General features: G+C 40.9%; 2 protein-coding genes across 2 annotated transcripts in view; one reads left to right on the top strand and one right to left on the bottom strand.

Moving 5' to 3' along the window:
• VPS13C (vacuolar protein sorting 13 homolog C) overlaps nucleotides 1-13,786 on the bottom strand; it is a 171,127-nt gene extending 157,341 nt beyond the window's left edge. The window contains exons 1-2 of the mRNA XM_040620561.1: nucleotides 13,569-13,786; nucleotides 1,262-1,305 (exon numbers count right to left, since the gene is read on the bottom strand). Of these exons, the coding sequence (XP_040476495.1) occupies nucleotides 1,262-1,305; nucleotides 13,569-13,668 (144 nt within the window). The 5' untranslated portion in view covers nucleotides 13,669-13,786. The remainder of the gene's footprint in view (nucleotides 1-1,261; nucleotides 1,306-13,568) is intronic.
• Nucleotides 13,787-21,152: 7,366 nt separating this feature from the next.
• Nucleotides 21,153-22,214, top strand: part of LOC121100187 (C2 calcium-dependent domain-containing protein 4A-like) — a 1,496-nt gene continuing 434 nt past the window's right edge. Inside the window, exon 1 of the mRNA XM_040620418.1 lies at nucleotides 21,153-21,626. Within this exon, the coding sequence (XP_040476352.1) occupies nucleotides 21,153-21,626 (474 nt within the window). The remainder of the gene's footprint in view (nucleotides 21,627-22,214) is intronic.

Here is a 22,214-nt window from a genome sequence, read left to right as displayed (position 1 = left end):
TCCTATATAAATAAAGGAAGAGAAAGAAAATTTAAATATTTTGAGTATCCACTACTTGCCAGGCTCTACTTTTAATCTTATTCAAGCCACAAAAGCACATATGTATTATATCATTTTGTATTATTAACTCCAATTTAAGGACGATTGAACTGGTGCTCACAGAAACTGAGAAACTTGCCAAAAGTCACATAGCTGATAAAAGGGCAGCACTAGCACTGAAACCCAGGTCTGCCAGACTCCAAGGTCCATGCCTTTTCCACCATGTCTGCCAAGTTGTTTTCAGTAGAATATAATCAATTGTTACTTCTCATGACAAAGCTCTATTCCTGGGATCTTCAATACCCAAAACTGGCTTCCCTGAGACCAGTCATATTAGCACTTCGGGTGTAAGACTCTCCTTAATTACACAGTTCATCATGTAGAAATCCAACCAGAAGTCAACACCAGGATTATAAAACATACTGTAGTTTGTTAGAAATCTGACCTATTAATTAAAGAATAAACTCATTCTGAGGCACCTGAGTGGCTCAGTGGGTTAAGAGTCTGACTCAATTTTGGCTCAGGTCATGGTCTCAGGGTCGTGAGACTGAGCCCCACATTAGGATCTATACTAAGCACAGAGTCTGCTTGGGGTTCACTTTCTCCTTCTCCTCCCTCAGCCCCTCCCACCCCTCACTTGTGTGTGCTCCCGCTTGCTCTTTCTCTCTCTCTCTAAAATAAATAAATAAAATCTTAAATAAACTCATTCTTAAGTGACTTTATAAAATCAAATTAAGTCCAAAAGGCTAAAGCCTAACAGGGAGGGAGGAGGAGTAGGTGATGGAGAGCTAGAATCCAAAAAATCTACTTGACTTGTTAATATTACCATAATATTATAAGGCTGGACTGTCAATGTATTTCAAAAAATACAATTATTCATTTGATAAATTGTTAAAATAAAATTCTTACTTACCAAAAAATATGTAAAGATAATTCTGGAGAAAATTATTTAACGTAAGACAAATGTCTACTACAAAGCTATTCAGTCAAATTAAGCCAAGGAAAAACATTCCGCTTTCCAAGAGACACCATTTTGATCAAGAGGAAAAAAAAATCTAAATTTTTAATTTCAGATTTTCCTATAGCAAACAGTTAAATAAGTAATCCTTCTCTGAGTGACTCAATCAACTTTATCTGGTACCTGGTACCAGATACCAAGTAACCAAGAATTTCTAAGAGCTTACCAAATTAACTGAGTAATCAACATAGTCTGAAAACTTACCAGAGCATTTTCTTTTATCTGTAGGTTATCTAAAGCCACATTACCTTTAAAAAAAAAAAAAAGAAGGAAAAATATGAAGTTAAAATACCAATTAGTGTAACCTGTCATAAAGCAGTACCAAACACTACAACACTATGCTAAGTGCTAAGACAATGGGTAAACAAAGCAAACTTTAAGATCTTAAGCAGCTACCAACAAAAAGAGTTGCTATATGTGTAAGTGGTAGCATATATATAGGTCAGTCCAATACAAAAGAAATTACAAAATATTTAAACTGGCTAACATTCAAACAGACAATGAGAAAGAATTTGGAGACTCTCAGACTGGAGAACTCTAGAACCAAAGAAAACACCTATCATTTTGAATGATTAAGTTAAAAACCTCAAAAAGAAAAAAAAAAGGACATAAAGAAATGACTATTAGAACAGATCGATTATATGGTAAACCAGGATTGTCTCCTTAATTATGGTATCAATGAACATTCTCTACAGGAATGTAATGTGGTCTTTTAAAATTCCAAACACGCTACCTTCCCAATGATTACTGTTTATGGTTCTAAAGTCACTTTTTTGTTTTTAAAGTAAACTCTCCACCCCCAATGTGGGGCTCGAACTCATAACCCCAAGATCAAGAGTCACATGCTCTACCAACTGAGCCAGCCAGGCTCCCCTATGGTTCTAACGTTGCTTAAGTAGTCCAATTCTTCTTAAATCTATTTAAGCCATCATGATACTATTATATGAATCCAGTTTTAAACACTGTAATTATATTTGTTGATATATTATACTTAAATATTCTTGCTTACATAAAAACCTAACCAAAAGAAAAAAAGTTTCCATTTCACTTAAATTCTCTAAAGGTTTATAAAACTATCATTTCAATATTAAATGCAAGCATGAATTATTCAGTTATGTATTTTCTTAACCACTCATGACACATGTATATTTTTTAAAATACTATACTTACTATGCTATCCATAAGTATTTTTCAGTCAAATAATTTTTCCCTCACAGTATTCTGGAGTGAATTAAAACTAACATTTAATTATATTATGCCATTGTTAGAAATGTACTTTACCCCAGATCACAGATTTTTTCAAACAGAAAGCACCTCCTATGAGTTAGGTGCTGAAAAGAGAGAGATGATAAGAACAACATCCCTGTCATTACAGAGCTCACGGCCTAGCAAAGGAGACCAAATTTCTAAAATTTTGGAAACATTCTAGTGGCATTCCTGGAGAAGAGTGCACAGATGCAAAGAAGGAGACACTTAACTGCCTAGGCAGATCAAGAATTCCCACCAAAGTCTAGGCTGGAAGGCCAAAGAAATATTTACCAGGTGGATAAGAAAAGAGGGCAAACACACGTGCATGAGTAAGACACATTTTAGAAACCACAGGTGGTTTGGTGTAGCTAGAGGGTGTGAGAAAAGGATAGGAGATAAAAGTCAGAAAGGTTGGCAAGAGCCAGACTAACAAAGAGTTTTTAGGATGTAAAGTTCAGACTGGTCACAACACAGAGATGAAACACATAAAATAGGGATGACAAAAATCAGAGCTATATTTTAGAACCATTACTCTGTTCTTTTAAGAAATAACCATGGATCTGTCCAAACAATTTAGCGACAATGGTACTGCAGTACTGGTTATAAGGGCAGAAAGAATGGATGAATAAGAAGGAGGGAGAACAAAGGGAGGGAGGACCTAAAGAACTAAATGTCCAAGAAGAAGGCATAAGTCATAATACATCTATAATATAGAGCAAAAAATAAAACAGATATGGGAAAATATTTACAGAACATTAAGGTTTTTTTTGGGCAAAGATTGATCCATTCCAATATAATTTAAAGAGTATATATACACACATACAAAGAAAACAACCGTAAGACTAGACACCATAATGACCAGAGTGGTTGTTTCCATATAATAAAGTTCATTTGCTATAGATATATTTTAAATTTCCTAAAATAAACTGTTGAAAGCTGCAAAAAAAAGGAGAGAAGGAGGTAAGAAGCCTCACAAATGGGAAGAAAATACTACTGGCATTATAATAGGAAGAAAGGGAAAGAATATAGGCAGTCAAGCAGCATCTACAATACACTAAAGATATGAGGGGTCTGGATGGCTCAGTCCATTAAGCATCTGACTCTTGATTTCTGCTCTTATCATGATCTCAGGGTCCTAAAATAGAGCCCATGTCACCTTGTGTCACCCTATGTTGCCCCCCCCCACCGCCTCATGTTGCCTGGGAGCCTACTTAAGATTCTCTCTCCCTCTCTCTCTGTCCCTCTCCCTGCTCACGTATGCACTCCCTCTCTCTCAAAAACAAACAAAACACTAAAGAGAAATTAAACCCCGAAATAGTAACTTCAGGGTCAAAGAGGTAGAGCCAGAGTAAGAAGTTATTTTATAGGAAGAACTGACAAGATGACATCACAGACCAAATGCAGGGATAATAAGGTAGTTGTGGAAAACAGACATATGTTCTGGAATTGGGAAAAAAAAAATCCTTAAGAAGTATTATATGTAAAAATTACATAAAAAGGAAAAATATTCCTGGATTTAATTCCATCAGATGCTGAATTATAAATAGTTACAACTGGTAACTCTATTCAAGCCAAAAGAAGTGAACTGCACAGACCCTAGTACATATTTGAAGCAATCCAAACTAGTTCAACAAGATCTAAGGCCCATACAACAGAGACCTGCAAACCTGTTCATGAATTTGGATTGCTCTACCCGGCGATCCTCACTCGTGGGTCAAATGTCACCAGGAGTGCTCATAAATAATCTGCATTAGATATGAAGTATTTTTTTAACAATTATTAAAACACTAACATAATGTGTGTAAAAACATAAAGGCGATTAGAAAAAGTGGACTGTTTCTACCATTGTGGCACTTTGATTCTTTAATGAACAGACAGATTTTAAGTGTGAAACACTGAAAACTACCAACACGGCTAACATAGTTAAACAAGTATACTTAGAAAGTCAGACAAAAAGAGATAATAGTGATTAGTGATTATTGTTAACAAAATTAAGGATTTTTAAAATATTTTTCAGTATTTTCTAGTTTTTATAATAATCAAATATGATTTTTATGTTAAAATTATACAAGTTGTAATAAGAATGGAAAACAAAATAAAGGTAAATTCTAATGTCAATAGGACCTCAATATATTTTATATACATCCCCCCTACATCTAATATCTACCTTACTTACAAGACACATTAAAAAAAAAATCTTATTTCTGCTTAGAGTCTAGCAAACAAATGCATATTTCCTCTCTCAAAATTGTGAATGCTATCTAACAAATAGTAACTATAACAATGAAGTAAGAATGACACATTCTGTAAGTTATTTGCACTGAAGGAGGAGCCACTAGCCCTAATACAAAGCAAAGGGAAGGAACGGCAGCATATTCCAGATTAACACCAGGGTAAAAGGGCACTCCTTCAACCAGTAGATGAGTACTTTATCTAGGTAAGGCACTGTGCTAACATGTACTCTTCCATTAAACTTCATGCCTTTCAGCAGATACATAATGCAGGAGTTAAACTGCCTATATCCTCAGAATGTTAGAAATTGTTTATGTAAAAAATAATTTATGAGACTAAGATTAAAGCAGACCCCCTACTAAATATCAACCATGTTATATTTAACTGAATACTAAGGAAAAAGTTAATATTTAATTTCCTGTTTTTACTTCAAGATAACATAATAATTCTATATATAAGCAATAACTTTATTGCTATAGCCAGTTCATAGGGCTAAGAACAGAAGCCATAGAAAGCTCCTGAAAATCTGGAGGAAGGGTAAATATTTGTGTCAAAACCTTAAAAAACAAACAAGAAAAAGAACAAATAATAATTGGAGATGGATAAACTAGATAAACTTAACACTGCCAGCAAAGAGGGCACTAAAGCCAATCCCACAATCAGATGTCTCTAATCTCATGGAGAAGTTCCATGGAGACCATGGTGACAGACAAGTAAGGAAGTTCTATGAAGCGATTTCCTTTTATGATGGACTGACAGGCCTAAAGGATGAGAGCAAGCAGTAAGTGCAGTATGTTTCAGAAGAGGTTTCTCATTCTCATCTTATGACTCTCAGTAATAAACTAGAAATACTTTGAAGAGCATACATAGCTAGGGAGTGACACACAAAATTTCAAACTTAATCTTAAAGATTGATTGATTGATTGATTTTTGCACGAGAGAGAAAGAGAGAGAACGTGGGCACACAAGCAGGGGAAGGGGCAGAGGGAGAAGCAGGCTCCCCGCTGAGCAGGAAGCCAAGTGCATTCTGGGCTCCAATCCAGGACCCCAGGATCATGACCTGAGTCGATGGCAGATGACCAACCAACTGAACCACCCAGATGCCCCAAAGTTAATCTTAAAGGGTATTTTCAGAAGTACCTTAAAGGGTAAATCCTGGATCAAAATTTATCTAATAACCTTTACTAAAGAATCAGAAGATAAAAATGTTGGTAAATCCATTAAATTAGCAAATGACACCAAGGTAAGCAGAGTTGGAGTCATCGCAAAAAAAATACAATAGAAAAAGAAATGGTTGTTAAATTATAGAAAACAACCAAGTTAAGACATTTACGAACACAAATGAAATGGTACTGGAATAATACGGAACAAGTCTAAATCCAAGAATGGCTTCTAAAACTCAGTAAGAGCCAACAAAATAAATGAAGAAAGACAGTACTGATGTTAAGTTCCTCCAGTTAGAAAAAATCTTCCTGAACTTTCACAGAAATTTAGCTATACCTTTCTTATGGTCCTTAACTATATAAAACCCCAACCTGATTATAAACTCCTTACTGATTCTCCTCATAGTAGGCGCTCAATAAACACTGACATAGGGGCGCCTGGGTGGCGCAGTCGTTAAGCGTCTGCCTTCGGCTCGGGGCGTGATCCCGGTGCTCTGTGATCGAACCTCACATCAGGCTCCTCCACTGGGAGCCTGCTTCTTCCTCTCCCACTCCCCCTGCTGTGTTCCCTCTCTCGCTGGCTGTCTCTGTCAAATAAGTAAATAAAATCTTTAAAAATAAATAAATAAATAAAATAAACACTGACATAATTGATTTAGAATGCATATTATACTGGCATAGAACAACTACAATAGGAACATAAAATCGTTCTAACTCTCTGAGCTATAACCTTTCTTGATCCTCACAGTCTTCTAATGAAGGAGATAGGATGTAGACATCAAGCAAAAGAAACTGAGGCACGGGGAGACTAAATGAGTGGCCTAAGGACACTATGTCAACCTAGTAACTGGTAGAGCCAGGGCTCAAATTTTCTGATGCCCAGTGTTTTGCTCAGAACATCACACTGTCTCCCAAAGAGCAGAGCAGAATGGGTAGAGAATTTTAATTTTGAAGATAATTCTATCTCTCTTCAGGAGAAACAAATGCCATACGTTGAGAAGCCTGTGCAGTTGGTGGATCCACTTTTGGTCTTTGCATTTTAAGAGTGTGAAAAAAATCCAAAACCAAAAGGGAAACTCAAATCAGTAAAACTAACTAGGACAAAACCAGTAAGTAAAGATAGAGTTAAGGTTTACGTTAGGAGGATTATCAGAAGAAAGGATAGTGCCACAGTGGAAAACACAGAAGGAAGAGATGGCATTGCAAAATGACCATTTTAGTACTTTACAAAAGTCTATGTTTTTACAAAAACAAAAACAAAAGAAATTCATAAGTTATAACTATTCAGAACCATAAGGATCTTTACACCTAATTCCCCCTCACTTTACATATGAAAAAAATGGAAGCCTAAAGAGAACAGGTGGTTTATCTAAGATCATACATTTAATGTGTAGCAGTGCTAATAAAACCTGTGTCTCCTGACTCCCCCGTCAATGTTCTTAACATAAAACAGAGATTAATTCAAAATTATGTTTAAAAACAAAACAGAACCAAAAAACCCAACAAACAAAAATGCCATGCCTTACTCCATGAAACTAGTTTTACATATTATAAAATATTAAAAAAAGAATATGTAGTGCTGTGTATTTGTTTTGCTTCCTTTATATATCACACTCATTATTTATTTGAAAGTATATCAAAATATTCATTCTCCAAAAAAGTGAGCTCAAGTAAATGACTGACAGTTTTTTAAAGCATAAATCAAATGATTTTAATAACCACTGTTTTAGTAAAGAATACTGAAGAAACTATTGTAGCAATTCATTTCAATTGAATCCTTCCATTCAACCCAAATTAACTAGTTAATGCAGACTCCTTTTTCTCTTAAGTGTTATTTATTTAAGTAATCCCTATACCTCATGTGGGGCTTGAAATCAAAACCCCAAGATCAAGAGGCATACAGGTTCCTTGGCTCCTCCCTCCTCCCCAATGAGAAAGGTAATCCCCTCCCACAGACTGTGCCGTCACATGTTCCTCTGAGAGCTCAATACATTTTGTCTAAATCTAACATAATGGTGTTGAGAGTCTACCATAAAAGAATGAAGAAAGAAAAAAAAATAGTTCACAGAGACTTTGTCTTAGGAGACATCAGGAGAGGAAACAATTGACTCTTACTCTTTCCATTTCCCTATTGAAACAGGAAGTCTTGGCAAAGAAAGGTGGAAAGTTGCCAGATTACCAACAAACTTTCTCCCTTTCAGGAACATTTTGGGGATCTCATAATAGTGAGTAGTGTGGCAGAGCTTCTTAGAAAAATGGTTATCAAACTACCAACTTCCAGTTTTATTTCTGGGAAAAGAGTGGATTTTTCATTTATGATGCTTTTAAAAGCATGGTAAGGTATTTTCAATTAAAGATTTTAAGCATTGCTTTGATAATAACTGAGCCTAAATATATATTACGATACTAAACTTTTTGTTATTTATTTTACATAGTATAGGACAAGCTACTGATAAATGTGGCCTTCACTACACCAAGGGCTGGCTGGGAGGAAAGAACTAAAAAAATTCCTCTACAAGTTTAGAAATATCTAGATACTGCTCTGTTTTATTTGCCAAGGTTAAAAAGAAGCGAAGAGGCATGCTTTTTCTTGTATTCTCAAGCTACTCTACAGCTACCTCATAAGACAGGGTAAAACAGTAGATTTGGACTTGCAGATATCAGTATGAGACTGGAACTTCATTTAACTTGTTGCATTTTGTGACTGTGACTCTTCGCTCACCATTTGAGGGAAGAACAAAGAGGAAAATGCAGTGATTACAATTTCCCACTATGTAAGAGCAAGTGGCACAAAGACTTAACTAATGAAGGAGATCACTCTGCTCTGGCCTTGTTCAAATCACAAAGGTTAAGAGCCAGAAGAGATGACCTTGTCTAATCTTCTCATTTACAGATAAGAAACTAGTGGTCACTGGTCAGTGACTTGCCAAAAGCTACACAACTAGGCAGTACCAAAGATGGAATTAGATCCCTCCTTCCTTATGCTGTTCTACTCCAACAGTATCTGGCAGCTCGCAGAAAAGCGTCAGGCCTGAGATGAAGGACAGTGCAGTCACCAGCACGGGTTCAGCCTGGTTTGCAGAGCTACAAATTCTGCGGGCACTCCACCTGGCTTCTAGCCACTCCTTGCACCCAACACATCATAGCCTCTATGCATACCCTACCTGTCAAATGGAAGTGAGAATTGCTGACTTTCCAGAGTAAGTCACTTTCAAAAATCAAACTGACAGGGGTTCTACATTGCAACAATACTACTTAAACCAAGTTGCAAAAGATATGGCGTTTCCACATACCCTTTCAAAAACATGTCACTCTTAAAACAATTATATCCTGGACACAGCTCAAATAGCTAAGGGCTGTACAAGTTATCTTTAGGTACCGGTTTGTGGAAAACAAAAACCTTCCTACTTGCATAGGCAAGCAACATGCCCACCACACACTTTTCTGAGCCTTTGAAAACCTGACTTACAAACTAGCTGGCATATAAGTATGTAAGTGTAAATATAAGTATTTTAAGTGTAAATTCAAATGCAAATGGTTTTTTTCTTTTAAGAAGTTTGGCAAATAAGAAATGTTTAGATGTGTTGTGTTAGCTCTATACCAAACCGGCACACTACAGAATATGAAAGCCCTAAGTTTGAAGCCTAGAAGAAACATACTCATAAAAATAAAACAAAGCAGGCTGCTTTCCATAACTCAGCTAGGTTTGTTTATCCTCACTATTACTATCAGTATTAACAGTTTAACAATTATAATTACAAAGGATATCACACCATTTAGTCACAAGCAGGATGCTATTTCCCCATTTTACAGATAAGGAAACAGGCTTAAAGAATGAAAATGTTTTGCCTATGGGTCCCACAACTAGTAAATAATCAGGGCCTCATTTTCCTAAACAGCAAGATTTTTTAAAAGATCATTCTGCTTAAATCACTGTTAAAAAAAAAAAAAAAAAAACACAGGAATTGAGGAGCCTGGGTGGCTCAGTTGATTAAGCATCTGCCTTTGGCTCAGGTCATGATCCCGGGATCCTGGGATTGACCCCCCCCATCGAGCTCCCTGCTCAGAGGACAGCCTGCTTCTTCCTCTCCCTCTGCTGCTCCCACTGCTTGTGCTCTCTGTGTCAAATAAATAAATAAAAAACAAAAGAACAAAAACAGAAAAAAGGAAAAGACAGTTTTTTTGCTTCTCCAATTTAAAGGCAATATCCATAGTACACTTCCTGATTCTAGACTTTCAAATAAAATTTCCCCATCCTTTTTACTCTACAACTTCTTGTTTATCGTGAATTTCACTGTGAATGTCTATGTATATATGAATATATGCACACCACAATCCTTTTCAAATTGTTCACACAATATTTTGACTTTTAAAACTACTTCCTGATATCATCCAAAGATTTTGCATTTTTAACAAGATGATACCTTTCCATCACTTAAGACATGTTTCTCTCTTAAATTATAAATTTCATGAGGCACATACAACCTCTAAGTACTTTTTTCACTTCTTACTATGTGTTCAACACCCAGAAGTTCTCTTAAAAATGCAGAAGACAACCTCAATATTCTCCTTAGAGTTCCTCAACAAACATTTTTGGCTGGATAATTCTGTGTTGTGGAGAGCTGTCCTGTGCATGGCAGGATGTAGCAATACGCCTAGGGTCTACCCATTAGATCCCAGCAGCACACCTCTACTACTCAGTGTGACAACCAAAAATGTCTCAGACATTGCCAAATACTCCTTTGGGGCAAAGTCATGTCCAGCTGAAAACCACTGCTTTAGTCTAGTCAAATATTCCAGTTAAGATGTTTCAATTTAGTTTTCCATTTGTTTCTAAAGAATAGTGAGATCAGCCCTGTGAAATTTTCACAGGCTGAATTCTTTTCTCAGGATATGAAAAAAATTTTTTTAAGATTTTATTTATTTGTCAGAGGGGGGGGGTGGCAGGGGAAGTGGCAGGCAAAAGGAGAGAAACAGGAGCTTCTCTCATCAAGGAGCCCGATGTGGGACTTGATCCCAGGACGCCAGGATCGTGACCTGAAAGGATGGCAGATGCTTAGCCAACTGAGCCACCCAGGTGTCCCAGGATGTAAAGATTTAACAAAACAACAACAAAAACAATGGAAACAGCCAAACTCTACGACACATAAACCTTATTTACTGAAACAAATAGTTTTCAAATAAGATTATATAAAATTTTCAATTCTTTATAAAATTTGTCAATATCATGAATGTCATAAATATCAGCTATTTCATTAATACACCCACTTGTTTACCATAAAAGGTTAAAATTTCTTCAGGAATATTTTCAGAGAAGAAAAATAGCTCACATATCTTGCCTTTCATTTTTAATGGGAGAATTTGTGTCACAAAGAAAATATATTGAAAAAGATCTATAAAACCTTCCTTTATAACAACCACAAAAATAAAAAGCAGCAAAACTTCATAGAAGCAGAGATGTAGGCTGATAAAGCTGAGGGAATCCCAGATTCGACTTCCAATGGATACAATTCTTGAAAGAAAGGAGTTTATTTTCTCAGGCCTACTATAAAATTGATGTTTGCCACTGGCAGCATTCCTCATTCTAAAAGAAAGAAAATGAGATGAAAGAAAATAAAGTTTCTTTTCCTACAGTCCACCAAAAAAGAACGGAATAAATGACATAATATTGTGGCATTCTAATTTCAGATGTGAAAAAGTTCAAATTCCCCAGGCAGCATTCACAATTTCATAGTAAAAACATTTACAACTAAAATCACAGAGTACTGGCACTGGAAGGACCCTCAGATGTTACCTATTTCAACTCCCAATTTTAAAGAAAAAGGAAAGATTTGGTAGAGAAGAAATCTTTGGCTATATCCATAAACTTTATTTCTTTAAAAAAAAAAATCTGACGTAAATAGGGCACAGTGTTTTAACTTGGTAGATGATTTTGAGTAGTGACCACATAGGAATATTATATTATCTGGTACGATTTTTTTTTCTTTTGAAGTTTAAATTAAGATGAAGAAACGAACAAGGAGGAAGGTTAGTGTTTGTCCAACACAACAACCGAGAACCCACGTTTCCTAAATGCTACCCCAGTGCCTTTTCAGATTTCAAATAATGTTTACAGACTAGAGGGGTGCCTGGGTGGCTCAGTCGGTTGAGTGTCTGCCTTCGGCTCAGGTCATGATCCCGAGGTCCTCGAATCCACCCCCATATCAGGCTCCCTGCTCAGCAGAGAGCCTGCTTTTCCCTCTGCCCCTCACCCAGCTCGTGCTCTCTATCAATCTCTCTCTCTCTCAAATAAAAATCTTAAAAAATAATGTTTACAGACTAGAAAGAATAATTTGTATTCAACAGTATCCTGAGCAAGGAGTTGAATCCTGCAGAAGGCACTGTATATTTAATTCCTTAAGTGTCTCCTCCTTTACTTCGCTTTCTCTTGCATTTTATTAGCGTTGGGGGAGGGCATGTAAACAAAGAATGTAGTGTTGGGCAAACCACACAGAACCAATCAAATGATCAGAGACCTATTCGAAGAAGGCTCCTCCCCAACCAGGGCAGTACTCCTGGTTCTATAACAACATTGCTCAATATAAATACATGGTTCACATACGTAATTATAAATTCCAAGAACCAAGTTTTTTAAAAAGGAAAAGGAAACGGGGGAATGAATTTTAATAATATACTGTACTTAACCCCATATAATCAAATATTATTTCAACATATAATAAACATAGAAGATTGAGATATTACACTATTGCTCCTACCGAGTATTTTCCAGACTCCATGTAATTTTAGACTTGCAGCAAGTCTCAATTCGCACTAACTACTTTTCAGGTGCCTAATAGCCGCTGTGGCTGGTGGCTACCCTATTGGACAGGGCTGGTCTATAACTATTTGTTGACTAGATTAAACGCAGTTCCATCCATTTGAGTAGTTCTTTCGATTTCCTTCCAAAGCTGACACAATTCCCAAAAGTCTTCTGTAGAGTGAAACAGTATCCCCAAGATCCCCAAAGCTTAATATGCACCATCAGTGCAAATAATCAATCTTTCCGAAGAGTGTGCAAGCATACTACTGTCTACTTCTACACATTCAATGTTGAGGACACAAACGTTTGTGTTTTGAGCACGCACCTAATTAATGACGATGCCTGTCGTGGCTTTAATTATTTTTTTCTATCATCCAAAACAAAACTGAAAGTCGTGCTCTTACTGAGGCGAAGTAAATATTAAGGGAAGAAATCGTTTTCTCAAAAGCCGCACGTACTGTGAGAAGCCATACTAAAGAGGCCTTTAGTGATGAACTTCCAGGGCCAAGAGATCCCTTCCCAAATCCCTGCAATCCTAAAGAGAAGGAAGCCAGTTCCTGCTCGCCATAAAATGCCAAGAGAAGGTAACTGCGAAACGCAATCTCCTTTTTTCTTCTTCCTTGGCGCCACTTTATTAGAGCGTGTGTGGACCACGCAGCCATGCCCACTGCACGCGGTGCAGGAGGAGAAAGCTTTTCTAAATGCTGTGGAGCGAACCGGGCTAGCTGAGGGCAGCGAGAGGACCCTCCTAGGAGGGCAGGGCGGGACAGGGCACGGAGTCCGCCTCCGGGACGCGAAAGGTGGGAACTCGGGCAGCGCGAGCGCGACCCTGCCGCCTCTCCCCACCCCGGGCGGGGACCCGGGGCCCCACGGCGGCGGAAGCGGGCACAGGCCTCCCGGCACCCCGCACCTGCCGCCCGGGGAGGGGGCCCAGCCGAGGGCCCTCCCCGGAGGCGGAGTCTCGGGCGGCAGAGGGAGCCGGGCCCGGACTGGAGACGGGCGGGAGGAGCCCGCGGCGTGGGCCCCTCCGCCAGCGCGGGCAGCCCGCCGGCCGCGCCCTCTCGCTTACCGCCCCAGATCCCCAGCTTCAGCTGGGACTTGTTCAGGTTCTCCACATAGTCCCCCAGGAAGCGGTTCAGCAGGTCCGCGACCACCGACTCCAGCACCATGGTGGGACTGAGGCGCCGGGAGAGGGAGGAGCCGGAACCGCCGGGCGCAGCTAAGGGCGGTGATGCGCGCTGCGAATGACAGCCCCGCGGGCGCCAGCCCGCCCCCGCGCCGCGCGCGTGACCCGGGCTGTGCGCAGGCGCGCCGCCGCCGCCGCCGGGAACTCCAGGATGCGGGCGCCGTGCAGTAACCTCGCCTTCTCTCTGCAGCTGCGGGCGCAGCCACCCGAGGGCGGGCGGAGGAGCGACGGGAAGCTGCGCCCGAGGCACCAAATGGGAAGGATGTCCAGAAAAAGGAGGGCAGTAGTTACTGAGCCCAGCGACATCTATGTGGCAGCTCTGTTTGCGTGCCGTCGCCTCCTGTCGACCTCGGGTCCGCGGAGCTCTCCGTCCTGGGCAAAAGCTGCTCCCCAGCGCCTCGTTTTGCCCCGAGCGGACCCGACCCGACGGGTCCCGCGCCTCCCAGGGCCCAAGTCCACCCTCAGCGCCTCCTAGGCAACCACCCTTTCACCTGGGCGTCAGGTGGGGAAAAGGAGATCCTGCACCCTTGTCCTGCTACATTAACCCCACCTGGGGCAACATCTTCGTTTCTTTTTTGCTTCTTGAAAATTTTAATTATTTAAAAGAGAAAGGAGAGGGAACAGAACGGTATCATAGGATGAAAGGTAAAATAGCAACGGAATATGCATTTTGTTCTTACCCTTCTCCTGTGCTTGATTCACTTTTAGTTTACTTAGGAGCCATTTCTTAGTTACTTACCTAATTAAGGAAATGAAGAACAAACGTAGTACTTCCTTTAAGTATGGGTTGGCTGTTATTTATATGTCACTTTCTTCCATACTACCATTGAACTGTTCTAGTGTGGCAAGACATTGAAAGTGGGGGCTTTTACAGTGCAGTCTCTCTACCTTAATAAAATTTAACCACCCACTAACCAATTCTCTTAGCGAACAGGACTTTTTTCTAAAATATATTTCAAAAAGCTGTTTAGATACAGTGAACAGAAATAAATCTAAGAAAGACTAAGATTATTTGTAGTCAAGAATTTTATTAACTGCTTTGCTACATTACATGTACTGTCTGAAAAACTGAATCGTTCCTAAACTATCAACTAAATATTCATGTCCCCCCAAATTCATATGTTGAAATCCTAATCCCCAATGTGTTGTTATTGGGAGATGGTGCCCTAAGGTGGTACTTAGGTCATTAGGTCATTAAGCAAAGTCCTCATGAATGGAATTAGTACCCTTTTAAAAAAGAACCCCCACCCCCCCAAAAAAAAACCCCAAAGAACCCCCTCACTGCTTTTGCCATGTGAGCACAGAACAAGAAGACAGGCATCTATGAACCAGGAAGTGGGTCCTCGGCAGATTCTGAATTGCCAGGCACCCGGATATTGGACTTCCAATCTTCAGAACTGTGAGAAATAACTGCGTTGTTTTTAAACCACACGGTCTATAGTATTTTGTTATAGCAGTCTGGACTAAGACAGGATCAAAGAGGAAAATCACTTCTTAAATTCAAAATCCACTGGAGAAGAAAAAAAAGTCAAAGTGTCTGCAATTGGTGTTATGTAAAATGGATGTAAAAGAAGAACCAATATGAATCAGTACTATCAATATCCACCTCAATCCTTCACTCCCACGCACAGAAAATAAATCCTTAACCATTTCTTTTTCCTTGCTCAGTCACCCTGACAAAGTACCTAGCAGGCACTTTGCACTTCTTTCCTTCACCATCTGCAACCAATTAAAAGCCAAACCTGTCTACTCCACTTTTGCCACATTTCCTAAATTCTTCTTACATCTCATCTGGAGCACACAATCACCTTCTAACTGGTCTCCGGTTTTTCCCTTCTCCATCCATCTGCACACTGCCATGGGAGCTACTTTCTAAAGCACAGGTGAACTCAAGTCAGTCACCTGCTCAAAAACACCCAGTAAGTAAGGAGGGCACGTATTGCATAGTGCACTGGGTGTTACACGCAACTAATGAATCATCGAACTTTACATCAGGGGGATGTACTGTATGGTGACCAACATAATATAATTAAAAAAATTAAAAAAAAAACCAAACCACCCAGTAACTTTCCAGTGTTCTGAACGCACTCCCCAATCTATCCCCAAGGTGTTTCTAGTCCATCCATCCTCCTCCAACAATCCCTCTCCCCCTGTACACTCACACCAACTAGGCCAACTGAAGGGAAAGCAAAAAACCCCAAAACAAAGAAAAAAAACCAACATGATCTGGTTGGGAATGGCATGAACCATAAAGCAGTTAAGCAAAAAATGGAAGGATGTACGAATAACAGTGCAAGATGATACGGAAGATGCCGTAGGCAGAATAGCATGGTCAAGCAAATGAAATAGAAAGCATAATCTGCTGGGAGAAGTGGGCAATACTAATCCTCGTATAATAATAATTCCTTGCACTCCTATGGTACTTTACACTTTTGAAAGAATAATGTGTGTGCTTTTTTATGGATTATTCCATTTTATTAATTTTCAGTTATAACTTATGAACTATCATACCATTATTATGCCAAGGTATGCATATTCATGTAATCCTCACAAAAAATATGAGAGATAAGTAATGCTGGTAGTAGTACTGCCCCATTTTACAGGAAAATAAGTCAGGAATATCAAGCAATTTACCCAAAATTACACAGCAGGCATTAATTTCCTTTACCTCCCCGAACATTGCCACCCTCTTCTCTTTCAATAATTGTAGTCAAATCACTGCTAGGCTAGTAGTAATTCTTGGAGATTTTACTTTGGAAGGTTAATCAAAGAATAGAAAATCTCAGGGTGGAAAATTCAGCTTAATATTGGCAGTATAAATAATGCTATTACAACATAGAAAAAGCTTTTAATTTTAATATTTTCCTTTTTAAGTATGTTTTGACAGTTTGATAAGTTGCATACAGTAATGGTCCAAATCCTACATACTTCTTGAAGACATCAGATGTTTACAGTCCTAATCCAAAACAAAGTAATGTAAAGAAATACCATTAGCACTCTGATGTATAGCACTATCTCCAAAGGAATTTGGATTCGGGTCTTTAAAGAAAGTGAACATTGTAAAGTAATTATAGTTCTCACATTCAATCTGGTTTAAGAATAATGTGACAACAAAGACAATTGCAAAAGTAAACTGCAATGTGGGATTGAGCAATAAAAACAGATGAGCAAAATATAATTTCCATTTTAAAAACGAAAGTCAAAATTAGGAACACTTGTAAAAATGAACAACTCTTGGGGCACCTGGGTAGCTCAGTCAGTTAAGTGTCCAACTCTTGATTTCAGCTCAGGTCATGATCTCAGGGTTGTGAGATCAGGCCCCATATTGGGCTCTGTGCTGTGGAGGAGTCTGCTTAAGATTCTCTCTGTCCCTCTCCTTCTGTCCCTTTCCCCAACTGGCATGTGTGTGTGCACTGTCTCTCTAAAACAAAAGAAAACAAAACAAAACAAAAAAACAAACAAACCCCACAAAACTCTTGCTTAAAAACTGAAAAATAAGAAATTTTAACTTTGCACTACCTCATATCCACATGCTATTTCCTTACCTTTTGTTGAGAGAAGCAAAAGGCATTTGGGGAGAAAAGAAGGAACTGGAAAAGAAAGTTAGAGAATAAGCATAACATCATGGACTGTCAGAAAAGTTAGGAGGAGGACTAGCTGGCCGAAAGCACTGGAGTGGATTGCAGAATTTGAGAGCCAGAGGAAAACAAATCTGGCTAACCCAACCCCCTCATTTGACAGGTGGGAACAGCATGAAAGAGAATGAAGGGACTTGCTAATGTCCCACAACAAGTTAGTGACTGTCAGAGCTAAAACTCAATGTCCTGACTCCCAAGTCTGTGTTTTTTCCATTGCTCCATACTCTACTTCCTTGAATGAGAAAGACACATAAGCCAGAACACTGGTGTTTTTTACTTGGTTGTAAACTCTTTTTCTCTTGCTTTCTGTGACACCCAACACTCCAATTTATTAATCTTTTAAGTCTACTTTATATTGTTCAGTTTCCTCCTCCAGCAAGAACACCTCTGGCCTGGATGGTATGTCATCTACTATTCATGCTTACTTCAAATTATTTTAGAGCTCCATTACTGGATGTCCCCATGGTTCTAGCTGTGAGCCCTGAAGGGCCACAGCCTTCTTCTGAGTACATTTGTGTGTTCCAGGCATGGGGCTTGACCCTGTTACACCATCCTCCCAGGTTTACTCCATGGCTCATGCTTCTAAGGTAAGGAAAACAGGCTTAATGTGGCCACAGGGGACCAGTCACGCACAGACGGGCCTGCTGTTTTCAAGAAACATTACACAGGAAATGCTTCTAAAGTGTCTCTGAAGAAGGTGAATTGTTAATAAAAACAAAGCACATCTGCCTTGCTTGGCCACAAAGGAAAATATTTTTAGAGGACTTCATGTGTGAATCAGCAAATCCCCGACTAAGCAAACCTGTATAATAATAACAGCTGATAGTTCACCAGCGCTTAACTGTGTGCCAGACATTTCCTCTATGTTTAACACAACAGTCTTGGGTGGTAGCTATGATTACCTTCATTTTACAACTTAGATTCAAAGAGGTTAATTAAGTTGCCCACAGTCCCATAGCTAAAAAGTTGCACAAACAGATTCAACCTAGGACAGATTTACTCCAAATCTGTATTTCTTCACCCATAAATCATTTCTCAGGCTCTGGTGCTTTTTCCCTTTCTCCCACCACAACATAGCTTTGCTTAACAACTTCTCAGATTGTCAGCCTCACCATTTTAACCAAGGGCTCTCTGGGCTCTCACTTGCAGAGCTAACAGCCTCTTGTCTCCTGACAAATGTGAGTCAAAACACATGCACATCACCCTCAAGTATATAATCCGGCAATCATTCTCCCATAGATTTAGCACTGCTCCAAGAACTTTGGCCAGGCATGGAGATGATAAAAAGACAAAGAAATAGCTAATCAAGGGCATGGCAAGCCCAGGGACCTGTCAACCCTGCCTCCCTACCAAGACTAAGCATATAAATCCTGTTCAATAGTTTCTTCTCACTCCTGCCTCTGCTAGACAGAATTCAAATATTTCATCCTCATCATTGCTCCTCCGATGGATGTATATAGCTGATGCGATCTTGTACAGCCTGGATCCACATGCCTAAAATAGCAGCTAAAACCCAGGAAGCATTCAGTAAATATTGCTTTGAACGAATAAATGAACTAATGAGCATTTCTTCTCTTGTATAATAACAAATATCATGTCAGACATTGTACATGTTAGGCTGTATGCTAAACTCTTAATATGTATTATCTTATTATATACTTATGGCAACCCTATAGATACATACTATTATTATCAGAAGGGTGAGGGAGCTCTCCTGGGTCTCTTTTATACCACCATTAATTTCATTACCTCTCAAGGGTCCCAACTACTATTGTATATTTGATACAGTGGCTTAGAAAGGTTTAGTTAGTAATTTGCTCAAGTCACATAGTAAGGAGTCATTCTACAATCAAAACCAGATTTAATTTCAGACCCAGTTTTCTTAACCACAGCACTCAACCGCATCTCTTCTATTTTTATTATCATTAATAATAATCACTACTTCTGTGTATTCATCACTTACCATGTTCCAGGCACAATGCTAAGTACTTTACATTATTAGATTCATTTAATTCCCAAAGCAACTCATTTATGCCCACTAATGTGCATTATTTCCTCCATTTCCCATCACTGTGAACATGGTAAGATACTAGGAATAATCATAATTTGCAGCTTTATGTGACAATTCTAGAGACTATCATGTAAATCATCGAGCACGGTGCCTGTGTATATATATCCTGAAAATAAAATGCACATGCCCCAGCCTCGAACTACCTTTGGATGAATTTGATTCACTGAACATTGTTTTGTTTAATTACTAAACATTATTTGAAGAAGCAATTAACTTACAAGGCAGTATTTTAAGCAGAAATAGCATATACCCAAATTCTGAACATTTGGGTGTTTTAACCTGAGCTAGCTGGAAGCGGTTCTCTCACAGAATGAGCATAGGTCAGTTTTCAAAAGGAAGAAAAAGGGTATCCCAGGTGGGTACAGCCTAGAAAGGCCAGAGGTGGTCGGGGTGCCTTCAAAGGTCGGTTCCAACAGCACAGTTGTATGCCAGAGTATATTTTCCCAATCAAAAAATCAGCACACATGGCTTAAGAAGTGGGTTGTGATTTTTTAAAATTAAGGTATGAGATACAATCGTGTATGTAATTTTAAGCGTATGCTGATTTTTTAACATATGGAAACACCTCTGTAACCCCACCCAGATCAAGATATGGGATATTTTCAGCACTCCATAAGGTTCCTGTACCAAGTGACTTATTATCAACAAAGAAAATGCATTTAAAATCAGGACTGAAAACCAGAAAGCGGGTAAGAAACTTCGAAAACTGGCTTTTGGGGGACAGGGACGGTATTAGGTAAGAATAAGACAACCCCGACTTTTATCTTTTAGTGGTGCGCGTACAGTGCTTCCGTGGATTCACATTCATACGTGCGGCGATCCACCCAATAACTGTCGATATAGTGGAGAAGGCGCCGCCCGGCTCCTAGCTCCGGGCGCAGCCCCCGCCAGCACCCCCGCGCTGCCCGCCGGCCCCCGCCCGACCCCGGACGCGCACCCTTTTTCGCACGTGAGAAAATAGACGTTTATTTAGGGTTTCTGACCAAAACAGACCCACCACACGCAAGGGAAAGAACGAACTGGATGTTTTAAATTTGCGCAGTAGACCTAGCCACGTGGCACAGCAGAAGGCCTGGCGTCGGGTTACCAAGCAGCGCCTCTTGCGCCCGCCCATTGGCCGGCGTTCAGGGCTCCAGGTATAAAGGCTCGGGCCGGCTGTCCTTGAACACCGGTGCTGAATACCGCCGCGCGCGCTTTGAACCTCCCAGAGGTGAGCCTCAGGCAGAACCGTGCAGACACCCATCTGACATCGGACCCCAGGTACGCTAGGAGGGACCCACATCCTTGTTTAACTCCCCTGGGAGCAAGCCGTGCGTCCCAGAGGGGAGAATAATGATTATTTTAATTCTCGCCAAGGACTAGAGTGCAATAAGCCAAGGATTCGGGAAGCGATTGCACAAGCAAAGCGCTTCTTGGCATTGAGGACGGCACGACCAAAGTTAGAGGCCAACATTGTGAGAAACTCGGCCTTAAGCCAGCGGAGGAACGAGATTCAATCAACAAGCCCCGAAGTGAACAGGACTACTAGAGACAAGAGAAGAACGATCGTTCTTCAATCACTGAAACATAGCTTGCAATAGTAGTGTAAAGGGCAGCTTGCATTGTCCTAGGGGAGGAAGGAGAAAGCACCTCTAAAGTAGAAGAAAAGACACGGGAATTGCGCTTTGCAGGGCTCACTCTGACGACTCCTGTACGCTTGTGCAGTGCAAGCCGACCAGCACCAGCAGAGGGTCGCTTGCAACCGGCACCCGCCGCCTTATGTGGTGCCTGGAGAGGCTCCGCTTGGGTCCGGAGCGCCTCCTGAGGGGCAGGAACGGGACTCTTCACGGTCGGGGCCACCAAGTCCCGGCCCTCACGCCTGCCGCGTGGGAAAACGTGCTCACCCCGGACCGCATCCCGGAGTTCTGCATCCCCCCGCGACTGGCGCCCTGCACCGCCCTAGCTGCACTCCGGGTTTCCTGGATCCAAGCGAGGGAAATAGACGACGGCGCGGGGCACACGGACTGGGACCCGCGCTCGCAGGCCGCGCTCTCCCTGCCGCACCTGCCGCGCGCGCGCACCGCCTACGGCTTCTGCGCGCTGCTCGAGAGCCCGCACACCCGCCGAAAGGAGTCGCTCTTCCTCGGGGGCCCCGGCGCAGCCCGGCTCCTGGCTCCGGGCGCAGCCCCCGCCAGCACCCCCGCGCTGCCCGCCGGCCCCCGCCCGACCCCGGACGCGCACCCTTTTTCGCACGTGAGAAAATAGACGTTTATTTAGGGTTTCTGACCAAAACAGACCCACCACACGCAAGGGAAAGAACGAACTGGATGTTTTAAATTTGCGCAGTAGACCTAGCCACGTGGCACAGCAGAAGGCCTGGCGTCGGGTTACCAAGCAGCGCCTCTTGCGCCCGCCCATTGGCCGGCGTTCAGGGCTCCAGGTATAAAGGCTCGGGCCGGCTGTCCTTGAACACCGGTGCTGAATACCGCCGCGCGCGCTTTGAACCTCCCAGAGGTGAGCCTCAGGCAGAACCGTGCAGACACCCATCTGACATCGGACCCCAGGTACGCTAGGAGGGACCCACATCCTTGTTTAACTCCCCTGGGAGCAAGCCGTGCGTCCCAGAGGGGAGAATAATGATTATTTTAATTCTCGCCAAGGACTAGAGTGCAATAAGCCAAGGATTCGGGAAGCGATTGCACAAGCAAAGCGCTTCTTGGCATTGAGGACGGCACGACCAAAGTTAGAGGCCAACATTGTGAGAAACTCGGCCTTAAGCCAGCGGAGGAACGAGATTCAATCAACAAGCCCCGAAGTGAACAGGACTACTAGAGACAAGAG

Source organism: Ursus maritimus, unplaced genomic scaffold (genome assembly GCF_017311325.1).
Source record: "Ursus maritimus isolate PB19 unplaced genomic scaffold, ASM1731132v1 scaffold_35, whole genome shotgun sequence".
NCBI classification, from domain to species: Eukaryota; Metazoa; Chordata; class Mammalia; order Carnivora; family Ursidae; genus Ursus; species Ursus maritimus.
This window is presented reverse-complemented; position numbering and strand designations above follow the sequence as displayed.